The 22,346-nt window shown below is 49.9% G+C and overlaps 1 protein-coding gene across 1 annotated transcript in view; it reads right to left on the reverse strand.

Moving 5' to 3' along the window:
- SPTBN4 (spectrin beta, non-erythrocytic 4) overlaps positions 1-22,346 on the reverse strand; it is a 68,557-nt gene that overhangs the window by 5,380 nt on the left and 40,831 nt on the right. The window contains exons 20-31 of the mRNA XM_074369638.1: positions 21,549-21,812; positions 11,669-11,893; positions 10,602-10,691; positions 8,202-8,480; positions 7,980-8,110; positions 6,927-7,131; positions 6,128-6,508; positions 4,898-5,142; positions 2,237-2,375; positions 2,060-2,144; positions 1,581-1,777; positions 383-1,002 (exon numbers count right to left, since the gene is read on the reverse strand). Of these exons, the coding sequence (XP_074225739.1) occupies positions 383-1,002; positions 1,581-1,777; positions 2,060-2,144; positions 2,237-2,375; positions 4,898-5,142; positions 6,128-6,508; positions 6,927-7,131; positions 7,980-8,110; positions 8,202-8,480; positions 10,602-10,691; positions 11,669-11,893; positions 21,549-21,812 (2,861 nt within the window). The remainder of the gene's footprint in view (positions 1-382; positions 1,003-1,580; positions 1,778-2,059; positions 2,145-2,236; positions 2,376-4,897; positions 5,143-6,127; positions 6,509-6,926; positions 7,132-7,979; positions 8,111-8,201; positions 8,481-10,601; positions 10,692-11,668; positions 11,894-21,548; positions 21,813-22,346) is intronic.

Raw genomic sequence — 22,346 nt, forward strand, 5'->3', positions numbered from 1 at the left:
CCAGTTTATAAGGTTGAGACAGATTGTGATAAAGGATCTTAGCTCCAATCAGGCAGGTGATGGTTCCACCATTAGCCCAATGAAGAAACTGAGATGCAGAGAGGACAAAATCCCTGCTCAGGGCCACCCAGGGGATTTGGTGCAGGGGTCAGAACTCAGTAGCTGAGAACCTGCACCTGGAGGAGGCCACTGCCACTGTGGAATAATGGGCAGGACTCCTACCCTTTTTCAACCTCCGTTTACACCTCTGCGAAATGGGTATCACGAATGTATCTCCCTCCCTAGGCAGTTCTGAGCCCGGAAACCCTCTCCACTGGCCTGTGTGATTCCAGGAGCTCTCCGTGTCCCCCTTCCTCCACCCCCTGGGCACATGGGGCCTCACCCCTTGGCCAGGTCTCCTCTCGTGGGCATCTCCTGTTCGCTGGACTCCTGCCGCTCCAACCGCCGCTCCCGCCGCTCGCGCCGCCGCTCCATCTGCTCATAGCGGCCCAGGGTAAGGCTGTGTGCAACCTCGTGCTCCGCTGACTCCTGACGCTCGGGCCGCCGCCTCCGCGCAGCCTCCTCGGATTGATCTGCCGATTCTAGACGCTCGGGCCGCCGCCTCCTGGGTAGCTCCTCTGCGCGATCAGCTGACTCCTGGCGCTCTGGCCGCGGCCGAACCTGCTCTGCTGATGCGGGGGCCCCGGGGGTCTCCGCGGCGTCCTCTGCTGCGGCCGGCAGGGCCGTGGGCTCCACTATCCCCGGGACCTCCGGCAGCCGGTCGATGCGCGGCTGGAGGCGTTCCGGCTTGAGCTCCTGACGCACGTACCCCACCCGGGTCCGCACCTCGGCCGAGAGCGTGTCCGAGGCCCGGCGGGCCAGGGGCTCCAAGCCCCTTTCATAGCCCCCTGGCCGCAGCAGGGGCGCAGCCTTGGCCGCCAGTTCTGTAGGGTCTCCAAAGAACTTGCGCCCCAGCAGGGGGGTGGGCGGCTGTTTGCTCTGTTCAGCCTTGATTTTCTCAATCTGAGGACAGAGAAGCCAGACTCAGGTGGAGGGGCGGGGTGGGGGTCGGGGGTTGGGGGTAGGGCCTGGGAAGGTGGCTCTGAGTCGTCTGCCTCACCACCCCATTTATTAGCTCTTATCAGTGAAAAAGCAAGGTTGTCCAGGCCAGTACCCCTGCTTAGCTCTCTGCTAGGAGCTGAATTCCTACTTTCTCCAGCAAACAGTGTTCTTTTAAGAACTGGCTAAATCATCACTTTATGTGCCTTTCTCTCCTCTGGCCCCCAATTGCCTCCTTCCTTCAAGACCTTAAGACTTTTATTAAAATGATTCCTTCTCTTCATTCTTCAAGTCTCAGATCAGACTCCCCTAGGCCAGGACAAATGCTTCTGGGCTCCCATGGCCCCCTGTGCTTCCCCCCATCCCAGCCCTGGGCTACACTGTCTGGTGACAGATCTGTCCCCCCACCACACTGGACTGGGAGCCCAGTGACTGGCTTGGCCCTCACTCAACACAGTGCTGAGCCTGTGTGTTTGTCTTATATAGAGAGATGGGTGTGGTGCCACGGCAGGGGCCTGGGGCAGGATCTGGGGTGTGCTGACCGTGGTCAGGCGCCGCAGAGAGCTGAACCTTTCTTCCCAGGCTGCAGCTGCTTTACGGAAGGCCTCATGTCGCCTGATAAGCTGCTCCACCTCGTCCACGCTGCTGCCCAGCTCCCCACTCTGCAGGAGTGGCTCCTGAGCGGTCAGCCAGGCATCGGCCACCACCGCCTCCTGGGCAAACTGGTGCACTTCCAGCACTATGGAGAGACGTTTTGGGGGTAAGGATGTTAGGGGCACCTGTGGACCTTTCATAGTGGCAGTGGCTGTTTTCACTGGCTGTACACACACACAGAGGGCACTGGCTTTTCACCAGGGAGTCAATGATAGGGCAGCACCCTGCCCACCCTCCCAGGCCTTTATGTTTGCTGCTGGGCACCCATGGGGTGTGCAAAGCATGACTGAGTCACCCTCTGGGCTCTTCTGAACATGCTGGAGCATGTCCCTGTGCTTCTGAGCCGCGTGTCTGGGCCCCCACTCACTCTGCTGCAGCCACTCCCAATGGCGGTCCCACTTGTCCGACACCTCCTCCTTCCTGGTTCCCAGCTTGTCCAGCTGTGCCTGGATCTGGGAGTGGCAGGTGGGTGGGAGAGGCATCAGGGGTGGCTCCCACCCCAATAGGAACAGGTGGCAGAGGAGGACCCCTGCACCCTCCCCACCTCATCAGCCATGGCACTCTTGTTGAGCAGCAGATTGCGCCCCAGCTCCTGGCAGGCCGTCAGCTCGGGCACCCGTGCCTCCAGCTCGGTCTTCAGGCCCTGATGGTAGTTCATGAGCACCTCCACCGACGACACGTCCCTATGGTGGGTGGTGGGTAGGGGTCTGAGCCACGGGAAGCCTCCCTAGATTCGCCCTATATATGCAGGTCCTGATAAGCCCAAATCCCTGAGGCTGGGATTCCACACCATCTCAGGACACCCACCTCCCATGACCAAGTTCTGAGGGGCCAACATTCTTCACTGATTCAATGACTCCAACTTTTCCCCAAGTGCTAAAATGTCACACTTCTGTGATTCTAACCTAGAATTTCAAGATCCAATTTTTCTAATTTTCTAAAGCTATACTTCTTCTTTCTTTCTTTTTTAATGGAGGTGCTGGGAATTGAACCCAGGACCTTGTGCATGCTAAGCATGTGCTCTACCACTGAGCTGTACTCACCTGTGGCAAAGGTATACTTCTGAAGTTTCCACTAGCCAATGATTCTAACCTTCTCAGTCTGTGCTGTCCCATATGGTAGCCACTAGACATGTATGGCAGTCAAGCCCTTGAAATGTGGCTAGTCTGACTTGAGATGTGTTCAAGTGTAAACTAAACACCATATTTTGAAGACTGAGTATAAAAACGAAGGTAAGATATCTCAATAATTTTCATATGCCTATATGTTGAAGCAATAGTATTTTGGGTACACTGGGTTAAATAAAATTAATTACTAAAATTAATTTTCATTTGCTTCTCTTTACTTTTTTTTAATGTGGTTACAAGAAAAATCTTCAATTATATACATGGCTCACACTGGTGGCTTGCATTGTGTAACTATTGGACAGCATCATTCTAAGCTATTATCTGTGCAAAACAAATCCCAAATTTCTGAGGGTTCAACCAGTCAACAAGTAGAGCTTTATAAGACTTAATATGTCCAAATGCATTTCTGATGGTCCCACATTGTGATGATTCCTACTTAAGACTTCATATGCCTAGAACAATCTCCCTGATTCTCCCCTATCTCCCAAATGTACCCTCCCCAAAATTCTCCAACTCAGTAAATTCACCCATCATTCATCCATGACTCCTCTTTTTTCCCCTCAGTCCCCGAAGCTAATCAGTCACTCAAGACTGGACATTTATAACTGCAAAATATACTCTGAAATGATATAAAATCATAGATTTGTTTTAAAATAACTCAGCAAAGGGTGGATGGGATGGGATGGGGAAGGGCAGTGTATGGATGAAGCAGGATTGGCTAAATGTTGATGGTTGTCCAAGCCCAGTGTTCACTCTACACATGTGGGTTCATTATACTGTTGCTGCTACTTCTGTATATTTTTGAAAATTTTCATAATAAAGAAGATTTTTTCAATTCCTAAAGCCAATCATTTCTTGCCATCTCTTCAACCACCACCCTGGGCCAAGACAATATTACCTCTTACCTGGATTATGTTAGCAGTCTCCTGACTGGTCTACCTGCTTCCACCTGGCTGTCCACAGTCCGTTACCCACTAGGCACCTGGAGTGATCGTTCTCAAATGTACATTATATTACATCGCTCCCTTGCTCTACGCAATCCTGTGACTCCCATCTAAATCCAAGAAAAGGCAAACTCCTCACCATGCCCTATTTCTCTTCTAGCCTCACTTCCTACCATTCTCCACTCTCCCCTACCACTCACTCCATCCAGCTACAATGCTTGTCCAGCTTTCCCTCAAACATGTCTAACTACAACCCACCTCAGGGCCTTTGCACTTGCTGATCCCTCCACCTGGAAGACTCTTCCCCCTAAAACTTTACCCAACTCACCATCCTTCACTCAGGTCCCCTTACCTTGCTTTATTTTTCTTCAGAGCACTACGACTATCAAAATAATATTAAGTGTTTGTTTATTTACTTAACTGTTGCCTGTCTCCTCTCTCAGAATGTAAGCTGCATCAGGGCAGGGGTTCACCTTCTGGCATACAGTAGGCATCAATACATATTTGCTGAGTAAATGAATGCAGGCCCAAGGCCCCACAGTCACAGACACAATGCTACGCATCCACAACTCTCCAGGTCCTTGTCTTCTTGGACACATGCCAGGCTACATTTCCCAGCCTCCCAGGCAGACAGGTTGGGGCCACTGGGCCAATAGAACATGAGCGCAGGTTTAGTCCCTAAAACCTCCCATGTGATCCTCCTGCTCTCTTCTCCTCTGCAGTTGGATGCAGAAGGTCCAGCAAATGAATCCCAGGGCTGATGATGGAAGGACAGTGGCTCCCAATCAGTGCAGGACAGGCTTCTGCTGGACACTCACATCAAGCCGTTATGTGAGCAATATGTCAGTTCCTACTAGATTAAGCCACAAATACGCCTCCCTTTCCCAACCCTGGCTTCAGATCCCCCCCATGCTGTGACACCCCCACAGAGGCAGGAGGATGTCCCATGCTCTGAGCCCCAATGTCTGGCCTGACAAGGGGTCTTAATACACAAGAGGCATTAAAACAATGCGTAGCAGGCAGAGGTACTGCACAGGTATTGGCTATTGGGGTTTTTTATGGGAAAGGAACTGCTGATGGGCAGGGGTGGCTGCCCGGAGGCAGGTAGGAAGCCCGAGGTGGGATGAGGGGCACCTGGGCTTGTCAGCTGCTCCAATCTGGCTGGCGATGCCATCCATCCAGGAGAGCAGGTCGCGAGCCTGGCTGTGGAATCGCAGGGCGTCGGCCGTGGAGCTCACGTGCAGGCGGGCGTCCTCGCAGGCTGCCAGCAGCTCCTTCCAGCCCTGCAGCACCTCCTGCTCCCGGCTGGCGATGGCCTCCGCGTGCTCGCCCGCATACACCGTCCGTAGCTGGGCTGCCCCTTCCTGGAGCTGCCTTACCTGAGGGGCATGCCAGGTCGAGCACCAGCCCTCCATGGGCTCCAGGCTCCACCCACTCCTTCCCCCATCTGCTGGCTGGGTGCAGAGCCTAAAAACATAAGGAGCCTGCACCCTTGAGATTCCACACTGGGTTTCATTCCTATCCGCTGCCTGATTTCTTTTTTACTTTCCCGCTTTCTGACTTCTTTTAGACCCACTACCATATTTCTCTCATGTCTGCTGTCTGATGTTTCTTTAACTTACCTGCATTCTGACTTTCACACCTACCACCTCTATAGGGTCAGCCACCTGATTTTTTTGGAGTAACTCCATATTTATATCAGATCCACCACGTAATCGCTATCAGTTCCTCTGCCTAATTTCTAACAGTCATCTGTATGATGTATATAAAATAATTGTCCAATTTTCACCTTCCTTTAGACCTGCAACCCAATTTCCTTCAGGTCTGCTGCTTGAGTTCTGTTAGGTCCACAGCTTCATTTCTATCTGGTTTCTCAGATCCACCTCCCAATGTCATCAGATTCACTGCCTGATTTCTATTAGCTCTGATTTCTATTCGTTAAATTCAACCCCATCAAGTTTCTTTAAGGAAAATCATATGATTTCTATCTGTCCCACAGCCAAATTTCTCTTAACCCCCTCTCAATTCCTTTTAGACTCCCAGTCCAGATTGGGGTAAGATTCACTTCACAGTATTTAGGAGAATCTCCTGCCCAAACTCCATTGGAAACACTGTCTGATATCTGTCAAACATTTCATACCACCTTTTTTCTGTCATTGTCTGATTCTGTGCACCACGTGATCAATCCATATTCTACCTGCCCCATCATCTAATTTCTCCCTGTTCCATGGTCTGTTTTCTATCTGTCCCATCATCTAACTTCAACGTGGTCCACAGCCTGATTTTTGCCTGCTCTGCTGCCCTATCCTTTGGTCATGCTGCTCAGGCCCTCCCACCTGCCTCTCTTGGCCGCCAGCTCCCCACCTGGGACACAAGGAGCTGCAGGTCATGTTCAAAGGTGCGCAGGGTCCGCTGCATGGAGCTGGCACTGGGTCTGGGCTCAGGCGGGGCAGTCAGGCGGGGCAGTCGCCTCCGCTTCTCCTCGATCTGTCCTTGAAGCTCTCGGGCATCACTGAAGAACTTGTGCAACTCCCGAGAGGCGGCCAGCAGCTGGGCCCGTGTGCCCATGAGCTCCAGCAGCTCGGCCCAGGCCTCGTTCAACCCGTCCTTCCACTCCGCCATGGTGGCCGCCGCCGTGTGGCCACACTCAATCAGCTCGTCCACCATCTGGTTCACAGCCGCCAGCCGCTCCCGCCCTGCTGTACCAGTCTCATTGGCAAACTCTGAGAATTTCTCCTGCAGCACCTGCCAGAAGTATGTTGGGGATGGGGACATCATGGGCAAAGGTGCTATACATGAGAGCCCCCTCCAACCCAGCATCTTGTGGCAGGTAAGAGTAGTAACAGTACCAGTGATGATAATAATAACAAAAAATAACACCCAACACTTACTGAGTACTCACTCTGTAGCAATAATAGTAACAACAATAATGAAAATAAGAAAATAATACTTAACTAACACTGTGTTAGGCCCTGTGGATGCTGAATACTGTCCTAAGTGCATTATATTACATTATATTAATTCATTTGTCTCACAGCATAGCCATGATGTAGTGCTATTATAATCCTCTTATTAAGGATGGGGACACTGAGGCCCAGAGAACTTGGTAGCATACGTGGTGGCCACTGGAACCATTGTTTATTCCTAGTGATGCTCAACTTACCGTGACATGCTCAAAGTCCTGGCCGAGCTCAGGTGAGCCGGCCACCACCTCTTTCTCTGCAATCCAGTGCTCCAGCTCGTCCACCTGGCGGCTGAGCTGGTACAGCCAGTACTGCTGCTCCAGGCCCACCCGGCGTTCCTCGCCCAGCTCCTTGAGGGCCACGTACAGGCGGTCCACCTGAGACTGCCGCCGGCTGATCTGCTCGCTAGTAGGGGACAGGGAGGAGCAGAGATGGAGCCCCCTGAGATTTCCAGGACAGAGCTCTGACCCCCCTGCCACCCCTTCCCCCAAGGGCAAGGCTGTGCCTCCTCTGAACCTTCAGGCAGGGTTGAGTCCCCTCAGATTCCTCCATGCAGGACTGTTTTCCTCAAGTTTGGGATGCAGGGAGGTCACATGACCTGTCACCCAGGAGGTCTCAGGCCATGCCCAACCTCAGCACTCAGGGAAAACTGTTTCCCTCAGCTTGATAAGCTCACCACCCCCTACCCCTACCCAGCCTTTCAGTCTGCAGTCCCACATCTGACCCGCCAGCGACTTGGGTGGCACTCCAGACCCCCCACTTGGTCCCCAGCCAACCAACCTCACTTCCAGGCCTGATCTCCAGGCTCAGGCGGACAGAGGTCTAGCCCTGTGCCTCTGTCTCAGCTCTCACCCCTGATCCAAGCATCTCAGATGTGGCCCCTACACCTGATCTCATGGAGGTCACATGACCTGTCATCCAGGAGGTCTGAGGCCATGCCCAATTACAGTGCTCCAGGCTTTTCTGTCCTCCCTGATACCAGGTAGGAAGAGGACCCTTCTCTGTCCTGAGCTCTTACTTCTCACCTTGGTCTTAGACATCGCCCCCCTCCCCTACACTTAAACCTCAGTGCTCCTGGCCCCACTCCCTCAAACATCCCTGTGCAGGGCTCCTCCATTCTGAGCCCCTCCCACCCCAATGCCCAATTCCGGCTCTGTCTCAATTTCCAACAGGGAAACTCCAGATTCTGCCGGACCATTCCCTAAGAACGGGCTCCGCCCCTGCCTGGCCCGGATCCCCTCCCGCCCGCCCACCTGTCCGGGTGCCCCATCTCCAGCAGCGCCCGGCACTGGCGCGACAGCTGTGCGATGCTTTCCTCGTAGTTCTCCACGCCCTGCTCCAGCTGCAGGTGCTTCTTGAGCAGCTGCAGGGTGCTCTGTTCGTCCTGGGGGCACACGGCGCCCGAGATGAGGCGGCAGCAGCGGGCCCCGGGCTCCAGCGCCCCCAGGCCCCCCGCACCCCCAGCCTGGGCGCACCTTGCCCTTGTCCTCACTCATCATGAGCAGCTCCTGCTCGCCCAGCCACGCCTCCACCTCGGCCACGTCGAAGTAGTACTGCTCCACCTGGAAGGCGGCGTCCAGGACTTGCTGCCGCCGCTCGGCCGCCTCCCGCAGCCCGGCCCAGGCGCTCTGCAGCTGCTCCTGGCCACAGCGCACAGCCTCTGCCTCGGGGCTGCGCAGCGACGCCAGCGCGCCCGCACGCTCCAGCACCTCCTCCAGCCGCGGACCGTGAGCCTGGATCTCCCGCCGCAGGCCCTGGGGGTGAGAGCCGAGAGGAGAGTTCAGACGTCGGGCGCCCCCGCGACTGGTACCGCCCAGGAGAGAATACAAACAGTCGCAGATCGCCCACCACGTGCCGGGTACCACGTAAGCATTTTGTGGTTCCTCGCTCAGTCATTCCCCTATGTTGCTGTTGGGAAAACAGGCACGGAGAGGTGAAGTACGTTGCCCGAGAGCAAGTAGCTATAAGGGGCGATGGGATTTGCACACAGGAGGCCGGATCCAGAGACTGCTCTCAAACAAGATGCCTGCTAATACAAGATACCCGCTCATGGTTGAAACACGGGGCCTGAGAATCAGGCAGCTTAGGAGCAAGTGGGGTGTAATTTACATACAGTGAAGTGCACAATTCTTAGGTGTACAGCTCGACACGTATGTTTACACATTATATATCCGTGTACCTAGATCAAGATACAGAACAAGTTCCATCACCCCAGAAGGTTCTCTCAACAAGCTCTGTACTTGCTGAGTACCTGAGTTAACCTCTCCCATGCCTCCATTTCCCCAGCTGGTAAATGGAGATAATAATACAATAGCCAACACTGAGTGCCTGCCAGGCACTTTGCTAAGTAAGGGCTTTGCCAAATATAGTCACTCATCTGATCCTCACTCCAACCCCAGGAGCTACACATCATTATCATTCTCATTTTACAGATGGGGAGACTGAGGCACAGAGCAGTTGAGGAACTTGCCAAAGGCACATGGCTAGTGGCAGCCTGCTAATATCTACCTTGCTGGGTTGCTGCACCGTGGAGCGCTGAGAACTGTGCCCAGCATGCACTAGGTCATCAGTCAATCTTAGCAGCTATTATTCGTTCAACAGCCCCCGTGTATCCAGAACACTCTCTCACACATGCAGCTGAGCTGCCCCAATTTTAAGCATTAAGTGAATTTGATCAATTTCCTCAACCATGAAATTGATGGGCCAGTCCTGTTTGTTCCCAACACGGCTGACAGCCAGGAGTATTTTCATCAAGACGGAAAAACAAAATCTAAGAAAATGCCCCGCCTCTTAAAGAACTCCACCTAGTGCAGCATGATCACAAACTTTTCAAAATAATTTGTGTGTCCACCTGCCCACCATCCTTCAGTGCTCCATTCTTCCAACTTATATTTTTTTGGTAAGAGAGGTGAATGACAATTCCTATCTGGTAGGGTTACTGTGGAAATTAAATTAAATAAGAGGCATAACCCCCCTAGAACAGTACTTGGCACATAATAAGTCTTTAACCAATGTATTACTAATATTATTATTGTTCCTCTTTTATACGTGTTACTTTGGGCTTTGGTGAGAGTTGGTTTGATCAAGTTTCCTCCACTGAGTGATTGGAGAATCACTGCTCAAGATCAAGAATCTACTCATTAAGGTGTGGCAACTAAGGCTCAGAGAGGTGGATAGAGGTCCAGAGATATTAGGGGCTGAAAACTCCCCACTGTGCTCAGCCTGAGTCAGCACTCTCACTGTCTCTGTCCTCTCTCCCCACGGGTGTCTGGAGAGCTTGGTTTTTGTTTTTGTTTTTGTTTTTGTCATTTTCTTTTTCATGGCCAACAGACATTCTCCTTACTTCTAGTCATGAGGTCCTGACTTTCTTTTGGGGAACACCCTTGCCTCCATCTCAGCCCAGATAATTAAGTGAAGGCTGACCCCACCTGCTGGTTCCAAGGTGGGCCCTTAGCCCAGATCAGGCCCTTCAGAGCTGTCTAAATCCCTGGCCACCAGGATGAGTTCAGGGTGGACATGTGACTCAAACTGAGCCTAAAAGAGTTACTCCTGGGACTACTGCTGAAATTACTGAGAGAGAAAAAATCTCCTCAGTTTTATGAGTGGGATGTAAATTTGAACCTGTCAGAGCTCTTTTAACCAGCAGGAGAGGGGAGTTGGCCTGAGAACAAAGCTAACAGGAAAAAAAATTTGGAAATGAGAGATTCATGACATCTTGGAAGCATCTGGATGGATCTGTATCTGCTGTCCACAGTCTTCTCAAACACAAGAGCCAATAAATTCACTTTTTTGGCTTTAACCAATGATAGAGCTGTTTTTCTATCATTTGTATCCAGATGTGTCCTAACCCACTCTCCGGCCCTGGCTCTGCTCACCTGGTTCTTTTTGATGTGCTGCTGGACAGCTTGCAAACCACTGCCTCGTTCTGTCTGCATGGCCAGTGGCAGCCGTTCCTGGACCCATGCCTGGAGAGGAATCAGGGAGCAGGTCAAGGGAAGGACACAGGGAGCAGGGCCAGGACCCCTGCATCCCCCAACTAAACTGTAAGCCACCTCTACAGCATAAAAGGCCCCTCCTCACCTAAGAGCCTGCTCATGTTTTCAGCCTCCTCTCTGGACATGCTCTGTCTTGCTCTCTGCACTGGAGCCGGGCTCATGCTTACCTCTGGCCTTTGTCTGGGCAGGTCTTGCTTCCTGAATTCCCTTCCCACTCCCTCAGCAGGCTCATTTGTACTCTTCCTCCACGTCTCAGCTCAGACATCCCCTCTTCCAGGAAACCCTCTCTGACTTCAGACCTTGGCCAGTTGCTTCCTCTGGGCTCCCATGGCCTCCCAGCTTCTCCCATCACAGCCCTAATCACCCTGGGTTCTTCTCACTGACTGAGGACAAGTCTGTTTTCCCCTTTGGACTTTGAGTCCTCTGTAGGCAGGAACGGGGTCTGCCTTAGTCACCCCTGTGACCCTAGCATCACGTAAGCACAGAGAGGGGCACAGAATGAGCAAATTCTTGAATGAACGAACAAGCAAACCAGGAGGTGAGAGACTGACTGAGGAAGTGACTGGATGAGTGACAAGTGAGTAAGTGAATAATAAATAAATGAGTGAAGGAGGGAATAAAGGATGAATTGATGAATAAATCAACGACTTCATGAATAAAGCAAAGAGTGATTGAAAGTAAATTAAATGTAAAAGAGTGAACGAATGCATAAGTGAATGACTACATGAAAAAATTAAGGCTTGAATAACTGAGTCTATCAGTGTATCAGTGGGTGGGTTTCTCAGCCATTTCCACCCTTGAACCCACCGAGGTCCCACGGCCCCGACCCCATCCCAGTCTCCATTCCCTCTGCCCGCTGGCCCGCCTCTGGCCTCACGCCCCGCCCCCTCCTCGCTCACCTCTCCTCTTATCCGGGCCCCGCCCAAATCCCCCGCGCGGGTCCTCACCAGCTCGTCGTCGAGGTCGTGCGCCACCTGGTGCAGCTCCTTGGAGGCTAGCAGCAGGCGGCGGCGCTCCTGCAGCGGCTCGAGCAGACGCACCAGGCGCTCGCCCACCGCGTTCTGCCGCTCGCCCACCAGCTCCTTGCTCGCCGGCTCCAGCGGCAGCGCGGCTGTCTGCGCCTGCAACTCTCCCACCTCGCGGTACCACTCCTCCACCTGCGACTCCATCGACTGTGGGAACAGGGGCCGGGTTAGCAGGCCCCACCCTCCCTCCCCATCCTGCTGTGGCTGGCTCTCCAGTACCTTTATGGTGACAGCCAAAACCCTGGTCGAGGCCCACTGTTCCACTCTCCCCTTGTTCAGTTCCCTCCAAAAGCGCTGCCCTCCTCTCTGTTCCTACAACCCACTAAGCTAGTTCCTGCCTCAGGGACTCTGCCATTTCTGTTCCCTCTGACAGGCATGCTCTTGCCTGTCAATCAGATTTCGGCTCAAATACTACCTTTTCAAAGGGGCTTACCTGACCCCCTTGGACTAAAACGGTCCATTAGTTCATTAATCTCAGAAAAACCCTTCAAGGTTGGTGGTATCTCTGTTTTACAGAGGAGGAAACTGAGGCCCAGAAAAGTTATGTAATTTGTCCGGAGAGTCAACCTTTCCAAATACCAAAAATAAATACAAAGTACAGTGATTTAAGTGGATGATGTGCCATAGGGATGGACAGAAAGTGCAAAAGCAGACCCGAATACACAGGAGAATTCATATAGTTATAGATGCCATTTCCAATCTCCAAGGAAAAGATGGATTATTCAATGAATGGTCACCAGCCAACTGGCTGACCAATTTAGCTGGATCCCTTCCTTGCTCTTTATGCTGAAAACAATTCCAGATGGATTAAAGACTTGAGCGGAATAAGTAAATCCATAAGGCATACAAAGAAAACCTGGGCAAATGATTTAATACTCTTGGGATGGAGAAAATCTTTCCAAGCATATAAACCATAAAGGGAAAGATTTATAAATTTGGCCACATAAAATACTTTTGCGTCAACCAAAATTTCTAGCTTTAGTTAAAGGCAAATGACAAACTGGAAAACTATTTAATATGTGTTAGAGCAAGGAACTAGTTTCTTCAACAGTAAAAGAATTCCCTTTGATCCTGCTTCCTTTGTCTCTACGAGACTTAACCACCATCGGATAACTCTGTCTTTACTTGTGAGGTGGTCTTTTTTTTTTTTTTTTTTTTTTTTTGGATTGACCTCCTGCTCCTAGAATGGGAGCTTCATGAGGGCAGAGGCTGTATCAATCCACCTCTGTATTCCCGAGTGCCTAGAACAGTGTCTGGCATGTAACAGGCCTTCAACTGAGATTCATTCAATGCACAGATGAATGACATCAGCAAAGAGAGGTTGCCCAAAAGAGAAAAGGGCCTCTCATGTGAACAGGCAACACAAGAAAAAATAAGCACGTGAAAAGCTACCCAGTCTCACTAATCAGCAGGATAATACAGATCAAAACAAAATATCCTTTTCTATTCATCAGATTGGCAAAAATGTAAAAGATGGATAATATCTAGTATTGGCAAAGACACAGGGAGATGGGCACACTCAACCACTGTCAGTGGTGGTGTAAATTAGTAGAGCCTTTCTGGAAGACAGTTTGGCAGGTCCTATCAAAATGCAAAATGTGTCAAAATGCTTTGACCCAGCACTTGCATTTCCACTTCTAGGAATGTATTTAAAGAAACACTGGCACATGTGCACAAAGATGTTTGTCCAAGAATCTCATTGTAGCAGAGTTTATAATGGGAAAAAAATGGACACATTGATGTCCATCCAGGGTGAAATGGTTAAACAAATCCATGTCAGTATGGAATAATACTCAAGACTTACTGATAAGAGGGGGAAAAAAACCAATTTAGAACGTACTTATGGGGGGAGGGTATAGCTCAAGCAGCAGAGGAAATGCTTAGCATGCACGAGGTCCTGGGTTCAATCCCAGTACCTTCTCCAAATGTAAATAAATAAATAAATCCAATTACCTCTCCCTCATAAAACAAAAGAAACAATAAATAAATAGATAAATAAACCTAATTACCTCAAAAAAAGAACATATTCATGAATATATACGTAGTGGATTGCGTATGCATAAAACTTCTCTGGAATAAACAAGAAATTAATCACACATGGTACCTATTGAGGCAATGGGAATTTAGTGAATGGGGACAGGGATGAAGGAGAGATTTTTCACATGGGATTTTTATATAGTTTTTGACGTCCTAACTGTAATATTTATTTGTTCAAAAATTTAAATTAAACATGAAAAACAAAGAACACAAAACCATTGATAATCCATATAGGTACATCTGTTACTGCATAGATAGGGGTCTAGAAGGATGCAAGCCAAATAATGATTGAGGTTCCCTTTGGGGTGTGGGATCGAAGGCATGTTGAAGGAAGCCTTTATGTTTTACTGAAGATTTCTAGGTTAGTATCATCTTTTACCAAAAGAACACATTTATGTATTATTTGTGTGATTATAAACAAAGAAAGCTAGAAAAGAAAACAAAATAACAATAATGAAATTAAATGGTAACAGATTACCGCAAAAAACTGCAAACCAAAGCTCAAAACTTAAGAACCAAGTCAAGACTTCTGTTGCAAGGTTCTGCAGTGCAGAGCTGTTGGTTTTGCCTGCCCAACATCAGCACCTTTCTTCCCAGCACCTGAAACCCCACACTCAGGTCCTGAGCTTCTTGAGGGACTAATAAAACCTAGGGGGTCCAAAGATGGCCCCATGATCCAAATCTGGCCAATCAGAACACTGAAATAACTCTTGCCACAGGGATTGGATCAGGGATGGTCATGTTACCTAAGCTGGGCCAATGAAAACTCTTCCAGATTCCTGAGGGCTGATGAAACCCAAGAGCACAAGAATGGCCATGTGACTCAGGCCTGGCCAATGAGAACACTGAATCACCCTGGCCACAAGGATTGGGTACGAGATGGCATGTGACCTAAGATCAGCCAATGAAAACTCTTCCCACTTTTGCTGGAAAAGCATGTGAGCTCAAAAGAGGTGGTCTCCTCATCAGGTTCCTAAAGCTGGTAGAATATAGGCCTGGGACGCTAAGGACAATTTTGCCACCAAGAGGGAACAGGCTTCCCAACAATGAGGCCAACACTGAGGAAAGCAGGGTGCAGAAACAAAGACAGAGATTCCTGAGGGCAGAATTTGAGTAACTGATCCAGCCATGCCCAAAGCTCTTATCCTCTGGATCTTTCAGCTCCATGAGCCAACAATGTCCCCTTTTAGACTAAGTCCTATGAACTGCACCCCAAAAAGTCCCAGCTGACACAGTTCACAATGTGTAGGAGTCATATACATGGGTAAAAATCAAACCTTATAACAAGTCAAAACCATGTATGATGAAAAAATTTTAAAGGCACAATTATAAGTGGCAGAAATCAAAGAAAAAGGAAATAGTCATCCCCAAAACTTTTTCACTAAGAAAATCATCATAGTGATGTATAGAAAAATAAAATGCACCAGAATTCAGGAAACTTTCAATATAGTCTGTAGTCTGAAATGTTAAAGTTATAAGTTCCAGTTCCCCATGAAATGAAAACCTCTTCAGTAAGTGGCCGTGTGACCTGAGATGAAATAATTCCAGGGACTGACATTTTTCTACTTCTACAAAATTGCTACGTACTTTGAACACTCATTTAATGTGTATCCTTTCCTGCAAACACATGCCAAGGATACAGAAGTACAAAGGTGATTAAACACATCAAAAGATGTTCAGCCTCCTTCAATGTTCAAGAAAATGCAAATGCAAATTAAAAGAACTGCAAAACAGTACCTCTCCTTTCGCAAATTAGCAGAGTTGAAAAAGCTTTCTAATGCCTAATAATGGTGACCTTGCAGGCAGATGGCTGGCTGTCATGTGGCAGGTGGGTCCACTGCCTTTTCAGGGGGATACTTGGCAATCTCTGCCAAAAAAGTTTAATGCATACACCTTTTGGCCCCAATATTTTACTTCGAGGATTACCTTCTGCAGAAATATTTGCACATGGGCATAAACACATATGGACAGGGATGTCTGCTGTGGTATTATTTATACTAGCAGATTGGGAACAGCCCAAAGGTTTCTCAACAGAAGACTGGTGAAAGACAATGTCAAAGCACCCTCTGGAATACCATGCAACCGTTTAAAAGGACAGGACATATCCTAGACTTTGTGACTAGGAAGGATGCCTGGGGTGTTTTGTCAAGTGAAAAGTCAAGCTTCAGTCTGATCTATATGTCGTGTGTCTGTGTGTGGGTATGCACAGAATATTTCTAGAAGGGTAGAGAATACACAGTTGAGAGCAGTTACACCCCTGGGGAGTGGAACTGTCCATGTGGAGGGGGAAGGAAGACTTTTCACTGTTCACATCACACCCTTCTGTTTGAACTTCTTACCATAACAGCACTAATGAGTAACACATCCTGCTGTTTGCTCTAAGCACTTGACAAGAATTGATTTAATCCTCACAACAGCATATGAGGTCAGGGAAGATGGGGACATTTGTATTGTTCGCAAGTGGAGCCAGCACCTGACTCCACGCCTGGCACAGAGTAAGTCTCCGTCAGTATGTGTTCACTTTGTTTGCTGGACTGGTCACCATGCTATTCTACTTCTCTTAGTATTAAAGATGAACATTAAAAAAATTAAACTGGCTTTAAACATTAAAACCAAAGGAACCATGAAGTACTCACACAGTCTACATAAAACATGGATGACTCTTGCAAGCACTGTTAAGGGAAGGAAACCAGACACAAAGGACCCTATGTGGTATGATTCCATTTATATGAAATGCCCAAAACAGGCAAATCTAGGAGAGGGTATAGCTCAGTGGTAGGGTGCGTGCTTAGCATGCATGAGGTCCTGGGTTCAATCCCCAGTACCTCCATTAAATAAATAAATGAATAAACCTAACTTCCTCCCAACCCCTCCCCCGCAAAAGAAACAAAATAGGAAAATCCATAGAGTAAAGGGAGCTGATGGGTACAGGGTTTCTTTCTGGAATTAAATAGTGAGGAGAGTTGCTCAACTTTGCAAATATACTAAAAACCACTGAATTGTTCAGTTTAAAATTATGCATTTTAAAGCATAGAATTATGTCTCATTTAAAAAAAAAAAAAGGTATTAAAGGTGAAAACCAAAACAAACAAAGAACAGAGGCACCTACTTCCAAAAAAGCCTCAGGCATTTTGCCACATGGTGACTGGCAAGCCCCAACTCCCACATCAACCTGATTCCTACTTGGGTCCACCTGCTGCCTTCCCATATTCCAGTTGTGGAAATTGAGGCTCAAAGAGGATCAGTCTCTGGTCTAAAGTAAAAATTGCCAGCACCAGAATTTGTACCCAGGATCATGTGACCACAAAACCCTAGTGGCCCTCAGTCACTCTGCTGCTCTGTGATCAGGGGTAATGAGGCTCAGAAAGATGGGGTCCCCTGCCCTCAGTCACATGGTAAAAGAAGGGGCATTCTAACCCTGGACTGTGTAGCTCCTGTCCCTGGGCCATGCTGAGCCAGATGAAGAAAATGTGGGACAAAGAATGAGAAGTGGGGGAGAGGGTGTTTCCTTGGCCAGAGAAAGAGCCTCGCTTAGGTTGGGGGTAGTAAGGCGTCCCCAGGGACTCAGCCCAGCAGCTGCAGAGCCTCCAGTGCGTTTTCCCCTAGCTGGTCCCTTCGGATGGCAGGAGACTAGCTCCCCACTTCCCTCCTGGAGCAGGAGCTGGTGGCTGAGCCAGACCAGCTGGTCAGGCCCTCGAGGACTGGGAAGGCAGGAGCTTGGGACTCCACCATCTGGCCCCTCCGCCGCCAGGAAGGACAGTTGGACAGCAGGCCCGAGGGAGGACTCCGGGAGGTGGGGTTCCAGGCAGGCTGCTGCAGGGGTGGGGGACAAGAGGAAGGACAAGAGGAGGACACAGGCATAAGGCGAGATCAAGGGAGAGAGGCCGGGATGGAGAAGTGAAACAGAAAGAGACAAAGAGAAGAGAGTGAGAGAGTCAGAGGAAGAGAAAGAGGCCCAGAGATGGAGATAGAAGGGCAAAGAGAGAGAGACAGAGATGAGAGAGAAAAAACTAAGAGAAACAGAGACCCAGAGGAACTGGGGGAGCAGGACTGGGAGACGGGCCCAGGGTGATGCAGAGGGGAACAAATACCTCACACATCCACACTCCCTCCGACCCAGGGCCCGCACCTCCCGCAGCCCAGCCTGGCCCCGGTGGCCTGAAAGATGGGGCAGCCAGGAAACGCGCCCGTCTGGACTGACCTCTCCCTCCTGCCTACGCCCAGTGTCTGGGATCTCAGGCGGGCCACAAAAGACAGTGGGGCCTGGGGAGGACCCCCTCCCAAGTGGCAGCTCGAGAGGCCCCAGCTGGGCTCCATCTGGGGGCCTTGGCCCACTGAGTCACGAGCTCCCTCTGCTGGGGAAAGAGCCCAGGAGTCCTGTGCTGGGGCCTGCCCATTGCTGTGTGACCCCGAGCCAGGCTCTAGTCCACCCTGGGCCTCAGTCTCTCCCTTAAACAATGGGGAAACCTCTCCAGGGCTTGGTGGGGCTAAACCCAATCTATGGAGGGAAGAGCCGACCCTGCACTTGTCTTGGGCAGGAGGCCCCAGATCCTCCCTCTGACATCTAAATGCCAAAAAAGGAGCCAAGAACACCCAGGGTCACCAGTTACCCACCCAAATCCAAATGCAGACACCACAGTGAGATATGCTTCCTTTCCATCAGAAAAATCTAAACAGTCTGACAATACCAAGTGGTGGTGAGTACAGGTGGAAGCAAGAGCTGTCATTTGCTGCTGGGGACAGAGCATTCAGTGGCATCAGGACTCAGGCAATCAATCTGTCACCATCAGGTGAACTGCAGACAGTTCTAACTTTTAGCATTTGTGTTAATGCTTCATGTATCACCCCCCAAAACATTTTTTAAAAGTATATGGATAGGAGGGAATACCAAAATGGAAGACAAACAGAAACAAATGAAACAAACTGTTTCACATCAATAACAATCTGCCAGAGGTGGGAAAATAATAACCCAACTTCTGAACACAGCATAGTGATGATGTACCCTCCGGATGGAGACAATTAAAAATTTAAAACCTGTAAACAGGCATTATCTCTTAGTTAGATTTGTTGGGTCAGCGATTCTGAAACTACTTAATGCAATCTGTCTTGTAATCTTTACAATGTCCAGATGAAATCACTACTGTTATTCTGCCCATTTTACTGAAGAAGAAACTGAAGCCAAAAAAGAGGAGTCGTTCTAAGTCACCCAGCTGGTATAAGTCACAGAGCTGGGCTTGACCCCAAGCAGCCAGGCTCCAGCATCCATGGCCTTGACTGTGGATGAGGCTGCATATCGTCTCCCACAGTCCTGCTGTCACCGAGTGGCTTAGCATCAGGGTCCTTCCCATCGCACAGAGGAGGCGCCTGAGGCTTAGACCGGGGGTAAAGTCATGTGCCTAACATCACACACCTTGCACGTGGCATGCTAAGCCCGCACTCTACCATTGACCTATACCCTCCCCGCCTTGTCAAGACTCTTGATAACGCCCTCCTCAAATCATCCTTGGCGGACAGTGCCTTCTGTTTCCGGCTGGGACCCTGACGGTCAGATTCCCATTCTTTGGGAATTCACCACATCTCAGTGCACAGCTTCACCTGGGAGGCCCACAAGGATTTCACCCTACTTAAGATGGGCAGACAGAGGCTCAGAGAGGGACTGAACTTGTGCCCTGACTGCGATTTGAACCCAAGTCTGTCTGCCTCCCCTACCCAAGTCTCTGTCACTGGCCCCTAGCTGCTTGTACTGCTTGCTCCCTCCTCTGTCTGACTGTCCAGACCACCACTTGTCTCTGCCGACATTCTGGGCGATCCCTCAGAGCAGACTTGGGGCCGAGTCACCCTATGTGACCACTGCCTGCTAAGACAATGAGGTCTGGACCTCAGATAGTGATTGATTATTCAGAGGCCAGTGAGAGGGTCATCTTCCCCACTGTGGCCTGAGAGTATCAAGGGAAGAGGTGGGATGGGAACTAAACGTGGTCCTGAATGGCCACTTGGTGGCTGTGTGACTTTGGGTGAGCCATGGACCCTCTCTGTGCTGTGGTCTCCTCATATGTGCAGTGAGGGTAACCATAGCACTTCCCTTGTAGGGCTGCTGGGAAGGAGAGACAGGGTTCAGTGGCCAGCACAGAGCACATATCAGCGGTTCTCAAAGTGCAATCTGGGGACTCCTTGAAATTCCCGGGATTTTTTTCAAGAGGTCTGCAAGGTTACAACTCCTGTTTTTTTAAAAAAAAATGTTAATGGTTATTTGCCTTAATCATTCTCATTGTCTCCCAAGTGCATAGTGGGATTTTGCAGGGACCCCATGACGTGCTATTGCAAGAGACTGAATACAGAGGCGGACATGAGAATCTAGTGCTCTCTTAAGCCAGACGTGAAAGGGAGCTGCAACACTGAAAATGACGCCAATCTTCTGCCTAAACTTTTTGTTGGAAAATATAGTTATTCTTCATAAAAGAATGCTTCAGGGTTAACATGCGATTGATTTATTATTGTTTTAAAACAAATCAATCACTTAAATATGTCTCAGTTTTCATTTTTAATACAGTTTCAATAGGTATAATCCACACAAACAAGCCCTTTGGGGATCTCAACAGTTTGTAAGAGGTAAAGGGATCCTGGAGACCAAGGCAGTGGAGAACCACTGGGGTATATAAAGCAGTGACGTCCCTGGCATCCTATTCAGATCTGTTTCTCTCTTTGCTTCTTTGCCCATCTCCCCCACCAGAATGTGAGCCCCCTGGGAGCTGTGATTTTTTTGTCAGTTTTGCCCACTGCTGTATTCCCAAAAAGCACCTGGCACATTGGCATAGGTGTTCAATAGAGATTTGCTGTCTAGATAAATGAATAAATACTAATGAATGTCATACACATTTTTATCCCTTGACTTTCCCTCCCTGCCCCCCGGACACTACATCAAGTACTTTAGGAGCATAAGTATGCAGGAGGTTATCAAAAGGAGCAGAGAAGAGACGAGGGACCTGGATTTAAATGCAGGCTCTGCCACTTGCTACCCTGGGCTGGTAAGTTCACCTCCAGGAGCCTCAGGCCTTATTCCTGGGACATCCAGGCGGGAGCTGTCACATCCTGGAGGTGAGATGCAACACCTAGATTTGCACCTCCAGTCAGTGCATCGAACAGCCAGATACTGAGCGTCAACTGGCTGCCAGGCCAGGAGCAGAGATAAAGCAGATCCTGGGTCTGTCCTCTATGAGCCGCTGTTTCATAAGGGAGAAACTGGCTGGCTGTGAGCCCTTGGGCCAGGTGTTCTACCTTCTAACTTCTGTGCCTCAGTTTCCCCACTGGTCAAATGGGGGATGATAGTAGGAGTACCCCTCTCTTAGAGTTGCTGGAAGGAGTAGGTGAGAGCTGGGCACTGAGGCTGGTAGAGGAAGCGCTCTGTGAATGTTATGATTGTTCTGTGCAAAGCCATTGCCCTACTCTGGGCCTTGGTTTCTCTATCCAGGAACAGGTGTCAGGGTCCCGGGAAATCCTCAGTGTGCTGGTTATCTCCATACTGTTTCTTGGCTCTAAAGCCTTCCTCTCCACTTTGTTCTCAGGCCCTAGGGGTAGTGACTGCTTCCAACAGTGACTACTAGCTGGACTGCCTCAGTATCCCCTTTCTGCTTCTAGCCCATCTAACACCTTGGAAATAAACCCCTATCTTTAATACCCTCTGTTTGTAGTAACTTGAGTGGAGTCTGACCATGACTCAGGCCCCACTGTGGCTAAAAAGCCCCCATCCACATCAGCCAGGCCATACCTGCAGCTTCTTGAGCTGGCTGTTGACAGTGGCCAGGTCCCCACCAGGGTCCACGTCTTGCAGCTGGCTTTCCATGTGAAGGAGCTTCTTGTCCAGTTCAGCGAAGCTTTGCACCAACTGGTCGGCCTTGCTGGCCTCAAAGAGCTGCCTCGCCTTGGCCTGGGTGGTGCTCTCCAGCTCCGCCCAGCACTGCCGGATCTCCCCCAGCTTCTTCCGTACTGAGGGCGCCAGCTCTGGTTTCTCCTGCATCAGTTGCTGGCCCTCCTGCCCCAGATGATGGGAGGCAGGAAATGAGGGGGAGGGAGTAGATGGTGGGGAGGGACAGAGAAATATGGGGGCAACAGAACACAGGGGTAGGGATGTAGAGAGAGAGACAGAGGTGAGGAGTTGGAGACACAGAGAGATAGAGACATGAGGTGTGGATGCAGAGGACACACCAAGGCATGGGGAGAGAGATGAGGAGAGACAGGCAGAGAGACATAAGCAGAGGCATGGCAAGGAGACAGGGAGAGACAGACAGCCATAGAGTGAGGGACCCAGAGACAAGAACAGAGTCAGAAACATGGGAAGAAGGCCATAAGAAAGAGAAGGGGAGAGACAGATCGAGATGGAAGAAAGAGACAGAGAGAAAGGCAGAGATCACAAACCTCCATTAAAGTCAAAGTTGAGAAGAGTGGCTTTGCCCCTAAAGCTGTCAAATGAAGCCCCCATAACTATGCCACCATTTATGGGCTGTCAGTGGCATTTGAGGGTTTAAGGCCCATCTGGGTATCTCCGTTTGAGTCAGAAGAGTGCGGG

This window comes from Camelus bactrianus, chromosome 9 (assembly GCF_048773025.1).
Source record: "Camelus bactrianus isolate YW-2024 breed Bactrian camel chromosome 9, ASM4877302v1, whole genome shotgun sequence".
NCBI lineage: Eukaryota > Metazoa > Chordata > Mammalia > Artiodactyla > Camelidae > Camelus > Camelus bactrianus.